The 13,327-nt window shown below is 38.2% G+C and overlaps 1 protein-coding gene across 12 annotated transcripts in view; it reads left to right on the forward strand.

Annotated features, from left to right (window-relative positions):
- MIER1 (MIER1 transcriptional regulator) overlaps positions 1 to 13,327 on the forward strand; it is a 71,705-nt gene that overhangs the window by 20,572 nt on the left and 37,806 nt on the right. For all 12 annotated transcript variants that reach the window (XM_023549489.2, XM_023549490.2, XM_023549491.2 and 9 more), the window contains 3 exons: positions 486 to 631; positions 12,325 to 12,486; positions 13,148 to 13,280. In XM_023549489.2, coding sequence (XP_023405257.1) covers positions 486 to 631; positions 12,325 to 12,486; positions 13,148 to 13,280 — 441 coding nt within the window. The remainder of the gene's footprint in view (positions 1 to 485; positions 632 to 12,324; positions 12,487 to 13,147; positions 13,281 to 13,327) is intronic.

Consider the following 13,327-nt stretch of genomic DNA (forward strand, 5'->3'; position numbering starts at 1 on the left):
GACTTTATATTCAGATGACTATATATTTCACGTAACAGTATTCTTCTCGGGCCAGAAGGACTCATACTCATTGGGTCTATCAGACATCAATCAAATGGTAAAAGTTTGTGATTCTTCCCACAGAAAAAGACCATTCTTACTTGATATCATCATTTATTCTTTACAACTTAATGTTTCATATTTAAGTATTACAGCACGTTTTCTTAAAGATATAAACATCCCCCTATCCAATTTTGAAGTTATAACTGAATATGTGGAGACGGGGACAGGGCAAGAAGTAATCCCTTGAGAAGAGTTTTTTTTTTTTTTTGTGGGTGGAGGTGATGAGTAGGGTCAAGAATTTTAGAAAGCAATGAATAATACTTGATTTGTGTACCTTTTTCATGGTTCTTTCATGTGATTTTTATCCACCTTCAAATAAAGCATATACATTAATAAGATATACTCAATTTGGTTTACCATACTTTTAAAATATTCTTTACCAGGAGGTTCAGCAACATCAGATGACCATGAATTTGATCCATCAGCTGACATGCTCGTTCATGATTTTGATGATGAACGAACATTAGAAGAGGAAGAGATGATGGAAGGAGAAACAAACTTCAGTTCTGAAATAGAAGACCTTGCAAGGGTAAATAACATTAAGAGCTAGGGGGGCAAAAAGGTTAGATAGCTTTTTTGTGGAGAGAGGAAATATTTGAAATTTTGGTTCTCTACTTGTTTTTAGGGGGGAAGGTTGTATTACGTATAGTCCATACTGAAAAAAAATCCACGGGGCTGTGGGTGAAAAAAGGTATTAAAAATTTGAAATTGAGAGTTTTTTTAAAGTAACTTTATTATGTGAAATAACGGAATATAAAGAGTGAATTTGGTAAAACATCCCAGGTCTGGGTCAAAGTTTTCTCTCTCACATCTTCTGTCCTTCCCTAATTTTGCACCTTTTATTTACTCCCCTCCAAAGCAAAGATTTCTTGAGTTGTCGTCATCTTTCTTTCTCACTTCCCATTTACCCCATAAACCACTCTTGATTGTCTTCACCACTCCTATCAAGGTAACCAGTGACTTTCATGGTCACACCCTGTAAAAATGGCGTAACAGGGGCATCTTGACCTTCTCTAACTTACAAAAGGGAAGGAGAATCAAGATCAACAGCCCAATGCTGATCTCTCTGAGACAGAGGTCAGACATACCTTCACCCTCCAGCCTTTTACCATTTCTGACAGCAGCCATCCCTCCCGTAGCACTCTTTACTTCTCTGCTGGGTTTGCTAATTCATTGCAGGGGCCACTCAGAACTCACAGACAGTAGTCGCAATTATGGGGTGTCTTAGTGATCTAGTCCTGCTACAACAGAAATACCGCAAGTGGATGGCTTTACCAAAAAAATTTATTTCTCACGGTCTAGTATAGAAGTCCCAATTAAGGGCATCAGCTCCAGGGAGAGGCTTTCTCTGTCAGCTCTGGAAGAAGGTCCTTGTCATCAATCTTCCTGGGACTAGGAGCTTTCTCTGTGCAGGAACCCTGGGTCCTAAAGGATGTGCTGTGCTCCCGACACTGCTTTCTTGGTATGAGGTCCCCACTTCTCTGCTTGCTTCCCTTTCCTTCTTACCTCTTGTAACATAAAAGGTGGTACAGGCCACACTCCAGGGAAACTCATTTTACATTGGATCAGGGATGGGACCTTAGTAAGGGTGTTAACGATCCCACCCTAAGTCTCTTTACGATAAAATTACAATCACAAAATCATGACCTGGGAATCATGACCTAACAAAGCTGACACATACGTGTGTATATATATATATTTATATATCACTACTTTTTAATTCAGTCTTCATGATAACACTGTGATTGTTCCCATTCTTTTTTTTAATTGTGCTTTAAGTGAAAGCTTACAGTTAAAGTTAGTTTCTCATACAGAAGTTTATAACACATTGTTATGTGACCCTAGTTGCTATCCCTGTAATGTGACAGTACACTCCTTTCCACCCAGATTTCCCATGTCCATTCAGCCAGCTTCTGTCCCGTTCTGCCTTCTCTCGCCTCTGGACAGGAGCTACCCTTTTAGTCTCATGTATCTACTTGAACTAAGAAATACACTCTTCATGAGTATCGTTTTATGTCTTGTAGTCCAGCCTAATCTTTTGACACATATTTTTGGGGGACACAATTCAGTCCATGACATGGGATTTATTAGGGAAGTAATAGGTTACAAGTCAGGTTCAGAAATGCTCAGGATACAGTTTTTCAATCAGGACAGCCTCTTAGCTGTGCATGCAGGCGGGTCTCTCTGGCCCTTGGCCTGGCCTCTGTGCTGCTCAGGCAAGTGTTACAAAGCTTTTTAGCTCTGCTGATAAGTACCCAGAAGTTCCCCACTCCACCAGTAAGTCTTGGCCTGAAGGTGCTCAGCTTTAGCTCTGTGAGTTGGCAAACCTAGCTCCCCTAGGTGCCCAGAGGCAGCCTACTCCACCAGCAAGCTTGCCCAAAAGCACTCAGTTTTCTCTCTCCATGGGCCGGGAAGGCCACTGTGCTGTCCCCTACCTCTGCTGCTGCCATTATTCTGCCCTCCCTTCTCACTGTCTTTGGTGTTACAGCTCGGTGTCCTGGTTCCAGGAGCTTCTCAGCTCAGGGATTCCAAGTCCAAAGGCTCTTCTTTCCTGCCTTTGGGGATGGCTCGTTTTAGCCTAGTGGAATGGCAAAACTAACTAATCCCCTTGTTAGGGTTGCATGGTTCCACCCTCACAAGTCATGCACCTTATTTACATTATTAGCAAACTGTCCAATCCCCTTGGTGGGCCATAAGGACCTCATTTGCATAGTCCCGCCCAGTCATTTGGTAGGAGTCACAAGCCTATGGCTTAGAAGGACCATATTAAGTAATTCACTGTGCTGCACATCCATTAGTTACTTTCCTCTCTGTCTACTTTACTCACAGTGGTATTCAGCACAACTCACCACTCCTTTCTTTTTCTTGACTTCTGGAGTACTACACTGTTTAGTTTTCCCCACCTGTTTGGCCTAGTCATTATCCTTTTCAGGTTTGTTGTCTTTTACCCGAAGTCTAAATGTCGGAATTTCCTAGTCCTCAGTTCTGGACCTTCTTTTCTTCTCTCATGTCTTTTGCCAGATCATTACTCCTCAGAATGTAGTGTGTGTCAGCTGTATCAGAATCACCTGTGGGACTCATTAAGAAATGCAGATTCCTAGACATACTGAATCAGAATCTTTAGGGATCAAATCTACATCTTCACTTAAGCAAGTTTGAATTGTGTACACACCAAATTTGAAAATTACCTAATTAGGTGATCTGATCTTTTCTCATGGTGTCTGTTTGCTCAACATTCCTTAATTTATATTCCTAGCATTAACTTGTTCTTCATCTCAGATTTTGCTTATCCAACCAACTGCTTAACATTTCAACAAGACATCTCTTACTTTCAATGTCCTAAACAGAAGTACTGATTGTTGTTCTCCTTTCTTACCTTTCCTTATCTTCCCCATCTCAGGAAAAAATGATACTATCATTCACCCTATTTCCTAAGTCAGAAACCAGGGAGTCAGTCTTGTTCCATTTCTAATATTCAGCTTCTAAATAAACCTGTCATTTCTACCCACAGAAATATCTCATACTGACTTTTGTTCCATCTCTGTTGCCGCCACTGTAACCTAGGTCATGATCATTTCTAGACTGAAGTATTGGAACCTCCTATTTTCTCTATTTCCTGTTTTTGTCACTCCTCCCCCAAACATATTTTCCATCTAGCAGTCATGGTGATCTTTTCAAAATATAAATCAGTTTATGGTTTATGTCAGTCTTCTACTTAAAACTCTTCAGTGACTTTCCATTACTACAAGAAAATTTAGACTCCTTAACTTGGCCAGCCAAGCCACCTGCAGGATATGGCCCCTCATCAGTTTACCACGCTACCTGTCATGCTACGCTATAGCCACACTAACTTCGTAAGTTCTCTCAAATAAGCCAGTTTCTCCTGTTACGGCTTTTCAGCTCATTCTCCACTCTGGTATGTGCTTCCTGAGGCTGACTCCTTACCCTTTTAAGTCAGGACTTAGTGTTGCCTCTTACAGAATGGCTTTTCTTGTCTCCTGGGTGTAGTGGTTAAGAGCTATGGCTGCTAACCAAAAGGTTGGCGGTTCAAATCCACCAGGCACTCCATGGAAACTCTATGGGGCAGTTCTACTTGGTCATATAGGGTTGCTATGAGTCAAAATCAACTCAGCAGCAATGGGTTTGGTTTGGTTTTTAAGTAGTTCATTACTGTTTTTTATCACTGTACACTATTTAATATTTTGTTTGTACTTAAACAGTTTGTAATTATATGTTTAATTTATTGCTTGCGTCCTCCAGTAGACTGTAAGATCTGTGAAGAGAGGGACCATGTCTTGTTTATTCACCAATATTTCATGGTGTCCAGGAAGAGTGGTCACTCAAAAAACATTGAATAAATGAATTGATGGATAAATGAATCTGGTATGCTCTAATTAACAAAACTTATTAAGCATATGATCTGCTGTACTCCATGGTAAAAAGAACATAACAAATAAATAAGGCATAGTGCCAGGCTTTAAGGATTTTAGAGCATGCAGTGTGTAAAAATCCTTTTTTTTTTTTTTTTAGTAATAAAGTATCTGCTGGTATCTGAATACCAATGGCATAGCTTCCAGCGTCACAGCAACATGCGAGCCCCCATGACAAACTGACAGACGTGGGGGCACTTAAGGATTAGAGTTGGTTTAATCCACAATGCCTGAGCAATTTAATATTGCCCTACTTCTGATAACCCATCCATAGGATAAAAGTTAAAGGAGGAAAAGCTTGTATTTTCCCATCTTATCACTGACCACATTATTCAAGTACTAGTTTAGCAAGTGGAGTTAATCAAATACAATTTGTAATAGGCTATTTTTATTAGCTGGAATGATTGTTTCTATTTCAGAATACAGGCTACATTTCATTAGTTCAAAGTTACTAGTGGCCTTTACTAAAATCTTGGACATATCATTGTGTTTTCCTTCTAATTTTTCTCCTTTTTTCCATTCCTTTCCCCAGCCACTTAGAACTGCACCCCCCCCCGCCCCCGCCGAAACTTGATTTCAAATCACTCTGCCTTAAAAAAAAAAAAAAAAATCCAGTGCCATCAAGTCGATTCTGACACACCGTCCCTTAGGAAAAAATAATGAAAACAATTATTTATAGAGGATAAGGAAAGTTGAAGGAAGTGGAACCAATCTTTTACCATATTTTCAGCCAGTCTTATACCTTCTCATACTCCCAGAAACAAAGCTTTAAGTACCGTATAATCACCAATACTTTGATCTATAACCTAAAACTAACCTAGTTCAGGGCCAGTATGTTGGATTCCCTGTAGTTATATAACTTTCTAGGTGAAAACCAAATCTGTGTTTTGTTCTCATTTAAAAAGTGAAGATTTTTGTCATATTGATTATAGCTTTGGTAAAAACTGAACATTAGTTATGTCAGGATTGGTATGGTGTTTCTCACCTGGCACTCTGGTTGTATGAACTGGACTTTTGATGTAAGACAGAACTCTGACGATTTATTCAGCAGTCACCAGTAACTGTATAGCTGTGGTTTTAAGTTCATTCAGTTTGAATTCTAAAATTATTTCAGTGAAAACTAACTTTTGATAGAAGAGACCTCTGTGTGTATTGTTCCATTTGCATGCATCTTAATCAGTATAAAAGATATTTTAATTATACAGTGAAACCCATAAGAGCTGGAACCTGACAGGACTGTATTGTTTTTCTGCATCTTGAAAATTTTCCACCTTTGACAGGGTGCAGTCTTACCGCTTTTCTATTGCTTGTTTTAGTGGAAAATGTTTTGAGTTTTTCTTCTCTGACAGGTTTCTGCCTTACACAGGTTCTGGCTTCCACAGGTTTTACTGTATAAATTTAGCATTTAAATGTTTTAATAGAATTAGATAGTTTAAATTTTATTGTGTTAACCTTAGAGTGTCAGCATCATTCAAATGGAAAATAAACTTGTTTGCTATAAATAGCAGTACTTGGGTTATGGCAGTTGTACTCTTAAAAGACTCACTCTGAATGAGCACAGTTGTGGCTGTTCATTTGGGAAAAGAGGAATTAGAATCTATATTTTTATGTGTTTATCTGTATGTTAGTAAAATCACAGTACACAATATCAGTAGTTAATTTATAAAGTGTTAAGTTCCATTCCTTGAATATCCAGAACTAGAGAATAGAGATTAAAATGTAAGAGATTTACTTTGAAGTGTACACACAACATGAATAAGGTACACACAGAAGAAACCCTGTGTGGGAATTGGAAAGAAGAGTTCGCTGCCTCTGTCCCTTTGTGGTTTACTGTCTAATCAAGCCCCAACCCCAGGAGGTTGGTTACCTTAGGAACAGCCTCTCCAGTACAGTCTGCATTTAGTCCCTTAGGCCTCACTGGCTGGAAATCAGCATCTTCTCTTCTCCCCACTTCATAAGCATTTGCTGGTAAGGCAGTTTTGGTACAGTAGGTATAAGAAGAGTACTGTACCCACCCAACAAATGGCCCTGATTTGAATGACCAGCATCTGCTGCCATGTGCCGTCATTTCTAAATGACTATCTCCTGAGGAGAGGGACTTACCTCCTCCCCAGCCAGGAGATGGACACCACTCCAGCTTATAACACTGCTGTCAGTGCTTGGTACCTTTACCCTATTGTCTTGCAGTTAGAGGGCAGTTAATTTCAGATATAATGTTTGTCATTTTAAAAGGCTGTTCTTTCCACATCCAGCGAGCCTCCTTTACCTTTTGCAGATAATGATCTTTGCGTGTGTCCCACCCCTCTACCCCCATTTTTTGGTGTGTGTGTGTGTGTCTTGGGCAGCTTATTTCTTAATACACCATATGCAAATGTAGTTCACGTTTCTGTGTTTTTACTCGTACTATGTCCATTTTTCTTACTCCTCATAGTTTAGCAACTTAGCATATCTTATTTCATCCTATATCACAGTGAGGTACACTTAACCTGGTCGTGTTTCCAGGAAGATAGTATTTATGCTTATGTGTGGGGGGACAGTATAAAGTGGTGAGTCAGTTGCCCAAGTTCAAAACTGAGCTGCACTGCTTAGTTCAGTGTGTCACTTTGAACAAGTTACTTAAAATGTCATTAAGCTCCTGTGGTTCTCAGAAGGATAATATATGTGAAACAGCACAATGTCTGGTACATGATAAAACTCAGTAGTGGTTTTTTTCTTTCATAAGATTCTTTCAGAGATCCGTGACCCCAAAATGGTGAAAATTCACTGTATTTGACCCATCATTTTCTCTTTCCCTCTGCACCTCCATTTCTATGTTCTTAACAAACTTGTACAAATGAGAATAAAACACTGTGCCACTTTATTATGTTTCAATTTAAGCTGAGGGAAGCCCCTCAGTACCTCTCAGAATGTAGACTTTGTCAGCATAAGCTAGTGAGAGGGTCTCTGGAACAGGTGATTGACAGTAGCCCAGGTATAATAATGTACTGTTGGCCAAGTTTTATTCAGTCTGTGGTCTTTTTTCAGAGGGAAATAATAACCTTTCCTTCACAGGATATCATTACTGTTTAAATCAATCAGAATTTTTGGGTGCAAGGAACAAAAATCCATCTTGAACTAGCTTAGGCAAAATGAAGATTAACGTAGGGCTTATATGATTTCATGAAGAGCAGAGATCCATTTAAGCCTCAAGGACCGAAGTGCCACCAGAACATAATTTTTCTATTTGTCTCTTTCTTATATGGTGACTTTATCTTTTTCAGACCAGCTTACGTCGTGTGATGTTAATTCCCAGGTCTCCCAGATTGACTGCTTTGAGACAGTCTGTGTTCCTGTAGCTGCTGTTGGTAAAATTCTGGAAACCAGCTATGGCGAACCTTAGGTCATCTGTCCAGTCTAAACCTGTTGTCAGGAAATGCAGTTAATTCCAGTTGGGTCAGGTGCTTGGGTCCAAGGAGGTGAGATTTGTGAGTTAAAATACATGCTTGGAATGGGGGCAGGAGTATTTCCTGGAAGAAGATGAGCACAGAGGAAGCAAACAGCAGGAAGGGAATGGGGGCAGACAGCAATAAACTTCACTTGTTCATGCTTGCTGAGTCTTGAAATTTTTCACTTTTCCCACAGTAAGGATATAATAAATGTTACTTAAATTTGAAACTGAGGATTCCTTAGCGAAATTGATTTCAGTTTTTATGGTAGCCCAGTGTTTGCTGCAAGATCTTCACTTTACACCTTAGATCAAGTAAGATACTTTTCATATTAATGTTGCCCTCTTAACTGTTTTATTCCTCAGTGGTTGTAACTGTTTGTGTCTTGTTGCTTACTAGCACGGTGACGGATTTTGGGTGATAGAAGTTATGTTAAAAGTCATTATCTAAGCAAAAGCATAATACTGCTGTATACTTCTTGTTTTTAATATTAAGCAAACATTTTCTTAACAGGTGGGGGTATTTTGCCTACACTTGATAGAGCCCACCTACAACTAACTCTGACCAAAGGGAAGCTTTATTAGAAGGCACGTGTGTGTATCGGGGTCCAGGAAAGGCCGAGGCCTAGGAATTTAGTGTCACCAGCACCTTCCCGTTACTCCTAATCCTGTTGATTTCTTCTGCAGGCTCTCCTCACTTTTTTCGTTCGTTTTCTGCAACCACTAATTTAGTTTAGCTTCTGATCATACAACACATGAATAATAGCAGGAGAGAGTCTCACCTAGCTCAGTGGCACTGGCCAACTAAATCTCTCCCCACCTCAGTCCATGTTGAATGGTTTGTTTTATGTGTTGATTATTCCCCAAGCCCTTCCTTAGTGTCACACGCTGCTCAAGAGCTGTTCTGAAATCAAAACAAAACTTTAGAGTATAACAGATACCTTCAAAAGTAGTGTTAAACTAGGAAAAGTAGATAAAAATACCAGTAGCAACTTTCAGTGATTCATAATGAGTGGCCTTCTCAAACTGCATTTCTTTTTTAGTTACTATAGAGGCCTTCTGCTCTAACCAGCATAACCGGCATAGTCATTTTTGTTTCTGTACTTGTGCATTTGTCATTTCCTCTAACTTGAATGACTTCTCTCCACCTGGGCTAGTTCTATCACTGTTTCTTTAAATTAAAGCAGTTCTCCTTCAGATGCATTCTGATCAGCCACTTTTAACTCTCCTCTGTTTTCTGGTTGATCAGTTTGGAGGTATTCCTGAATTTTTCCTTGAGAAGTGAATTTTTATAAAGTGAATTACACTTTTCTATTATAAACCCAGAAATGTGTATCCAGGAGAGGAAAATCTTGGTCTAATCATGGCATGTCAGATGTACCACATTCTTGATCCAACCTGTTGCCATCCAGTCAATTCCAACTCATAGTGACCCTATAGGACAGGGTAGAACTGCCTCATAGTGTTTCCACAGAGCAGCTGATGGATTCAAACTGCTGACATTTTGGTTACAGCCAAATGCTTGGCTTAACCACTGACTACATTCTTGATAGTTGTTAAAAATTCTTTTTTTCTTTCCAGGCAGATAATTGACAGATAACTGAGCTAGGTGTTAGTGAGAAGCTTCATTAACAGTGATCAAGATTTATTATTCCCCCCGGGAGGCTGATTTACGGGTATCTTATCCTTAGACCTGTGAGATTAGAGCAGCGATTCTCAGAGGAGTCCCATGCTAGTAGAAATAGCATCAGATGGGACTTTTTAAAAAGCGATATTCTCAGGCCTCACCTCAGACTTACTAGATCAGAGACTTTGGGGCAGGGCCAACAATTATTTTAATAAATCCTGTAGGTGATACCAGTTCCCTTGAGTGCGACAAAGAACCCAAAGGCATTTGTTTGCTTAATAACCTGCCTATTTTTTATTTTTTTAGGGTGGACCCAGTATGGTGATCTACTTGATATACAGCAACTGTTATTTAATTGCTGTATAGGTTTTCAATGTATCTGCTAACTTGACTGTAAAAATTAGAGGTAATAGTAACATTAGGAGTCCCTGGATGGCACAGATGGTTAAGCATTGGACTACTAGCCAAAAGGTTGGCAGTTCTTACCCACCCAGAGGAGCCTCAGAAGAGAGGCCCGGCAATCTGCTTCTGAAAGATCACAACCTGGAAAACCCTATGGAGTAGTTCTGTGCTGCACATCATGAGTCAGAATTGATTTAATGGCGGGGAAAAAAAAAATTTTTTTTTTTTTTAAGGAGCCCTGGTGGTGCAGTGGTCACAGTACTCGGCTCCTAACCAAAAGGTTGATTCACACCCACCTGCTGCTTCTTGGGAGAAGTATGTGGCATTTTGCTTCCATAAAGATTACAGCCTAGGAAATGCTATGCAGCAGTTCTACTCTGTCCTGTAGGGTCACTCTGAGTTGGAATCAACTTCAAGGCAACGGGTTTGGTTTGGTTTGGTAATAGCAATAGTTTTGTGGAAAATATATGAACTGGGCTTAGGAGGTCTAGGTTTTACAGTAAAGTCTTAACCACTGTATGATATTTCTCTCCCCTTGGTTTCTTTATTTGCAAATAAAGGCAGCGAACACTCCATGTGGTACTTTTACAGATCAGATGAGATTGTATAATGTTTGACTGTGCTTTTGTTGTTGAGAGAGAATAAGACAGTGCTATCAAAGCACCTATCACAAATACTTGGCATGTAGAAGATACTTCATGACAGCCTTTTGTTAATCTTGTGTATAAAATTGGTCTCTTCTGTTTGTCTTATTCTACTTGAAGTTCCTAAGGACTTTTCATTCCCTTATTTCCATCTCCTAAACCAAGTACATGGACTAGATTCTTGACACCTCAAAGGCTTTTGTATTGCACTTTGAGGACCACAAGATAAGAGATGTCAATGAAGTATGCCAGCTGGTCATTCAGCTAAAGTAGTAATAGCTCACCTTTGAAAAGTTAGGACTTTTCAGATTGTGGATTCTACAAGCCATTAATCAAGGTTCTCAGAATTCATTCCTCTTTCAGAAATGGATTCACAAGCTATAACCAAAATATCCATTTGCAGTGTTAAATAAAAATGTTAAAACATTTTCTTCTTACAAGAAGATCTCTTTTCCAAATTATAATCATTAGATTGCTTCTTGCACACAGATTCTCAGGAGATAATTGTGTTATCTAATGGCTAGTGTTGTCAGGTTATATCGTCCAGGCTGATGTACTCATCTCCACTGTAGCAATGTATTTAAGTTTACAAACTAGACTAACTTCTGTCCATGAATAAGGGCACACGTATCTGTAGAAATACAAAACATGTCTTGCTTTGTGATTACCCTTTTTCTGTATTCTAAACTGACTTTCCTTTTTCTGTTAAGTTTTTCTTTGATTTATATATACATACAAATAAAATGTGTACTGTTCAGATGATTTGAATTAAATGCTCTTACTTATAATGAGAGTTTAGTCAAGTTTTCCTGAAACTTTACGTCATTTGATTACTGATTAGAGTTAGCACCTTCTACAGAAAGCTGATTTCATTCACTGCATATAGATATTTCTTCATATTAAAGTGTATGATTTTTTTTGGTGGGATGAGGAATGCTGTTTCTGCCCGAAGCAGCATGATGTACTGGTAAGTTTGCCTTTTGGAGTTAGATTGTTCAAATCTGGCCCCACTACTTGCAACTCGTGTGATTTTTGGAGAAGTTGCTTAATCTGCCAGCCTCGGTTTCCTCATCAGTGAAATAATCTAACAGTTCTGTAAAGTAGATAGTAAGGATTACATGAGGTAATTTTCTTTGTAACTGGAAATAACCCTAAGTAAGAATACGTGGGTAATATAATCCAATATCATTCATGTATATCATTGCTATTTTTCCTTTAATGTGCTTGGGCTGAGCTATGAATTTCCTCTTCCTTTCTGGATTTGTTAAATTAATGAATTAGCTTATAGTCTATTGGTTTTCTTATCATTCTACCTCCTTCCCTAATTAAGGTTGGTTTTCTTATTAAGTAGGGGCATCCATACGTGGTGTTAACTAATTACATACGCTGAGTCAATAGTGCAAAAAAATAATTTTAAACCACTGTCACTTTTTATTGTACTTGTTTTCGTGTTGGTGATTAAAATCGGTCAGCCTTTTATTGTAGAAATAGTCTAAAATATTAAATATTTAAGACTGGTGTTTTTCCAGGTTTCAGAAATATTTTCAGTTTTACTTTTTATAATTTAAGAATTTTTGGTAGTAATTATAAGAGTATTCTTGTGTATGGAATGATATTCTAAATTTGTGATTTATAACCTAGGGGTTTGAAATATCACTGATTCAGAAATTTGACTTTTTATTTTGGTCTATTTAGGAAGGCGACATGCCAATTCATGAACTTCTCAGTCTTTATGGTTATGATAGTACTGTTAGACTACCTGAAGAAGATGAGGAGGAAGAAGAAGAGGAGGAAGAAGTTGAAGATGATGAAGATGCTGATAATGATGACAACAGTGGCTGTAGTGCCGAAAATAAAGTAAGGCTATAGACTTTTTTTATTGAAGTTGTAAATATTCATACATTCATTCACACTAATTTTCATAAATTCTTTACTCTTTCTAATTTTAAAAGTAATACATTTAAATGTTAAAATTAAGATATTATAGAAATATGTAAGATAAATATTGTAAGTGTGTTGAAATTCTGCTCCTGAGAGGTAACAATTTGGCCTCTGTTCTAGATTTCTTTTCAATGCTTAGTCAACAAATAATTTACAATGATTTTAAAAATATGCTACTGTTTTTTTAGTAATAAAGGCTAATTGGCAGTTCTGTATTCATTTGTCTTCATTTTGAAATAATTTTATACTTAATAGAAAAGTTGTAGAGAAGGTACAGCGAGTTCCGGTATACTCTTTACCTAGCTTCTTTTAATGTTAACATATTATGTAATCATGGTACCTTTATCAAAACTAAGAAATCAGTGCTATTAGCTAAACTATCGATTATTTGGATTTCGCCAGTTTTTTCATAAGTAATGTCATTTTTTCTATGCCAGGGTCTAATCCAGAATACGTTATATTTATTGCATTCAATTTAGTCTTCTGGTTGTATTTGGAACAAAATTTGAATGCTGTAACCTTTCATCTGTACCAGTTTTCTTTATATCTTAAAGAAATTTGATTCTTTATTCCACAGGAGGAGAATGTAAAGGATTCATCAGGTCAAGAGGATGAAACTCAGTCTTCCAACGATGATCCCTCACAATCTGTTGCTTCTCAAGATGCCCAGGAAATAATCCGCCCACGCCGATGTAAATATTTTGATACAAGTAAGTGCTGTTGGTTGCTGCTGTTTGAATATAGTGTTTGCTATTTT

This window comes from Loxodonta africana, chromosome 3 (genome assembly GCF_030014295.1).
Source record: "Loxodonta africana isolate mLoxAfr1 chromosome 3, mLoxAfr1.hap2, whole genome shotgun sequence".
Taxonomy (NCBI): domain Eukaryota; kingdom Metazoa; phylum Chordata; class Mammalia; order Proboscidea; family Elephantidae; genus Loxodonta; species Loxodonta africana.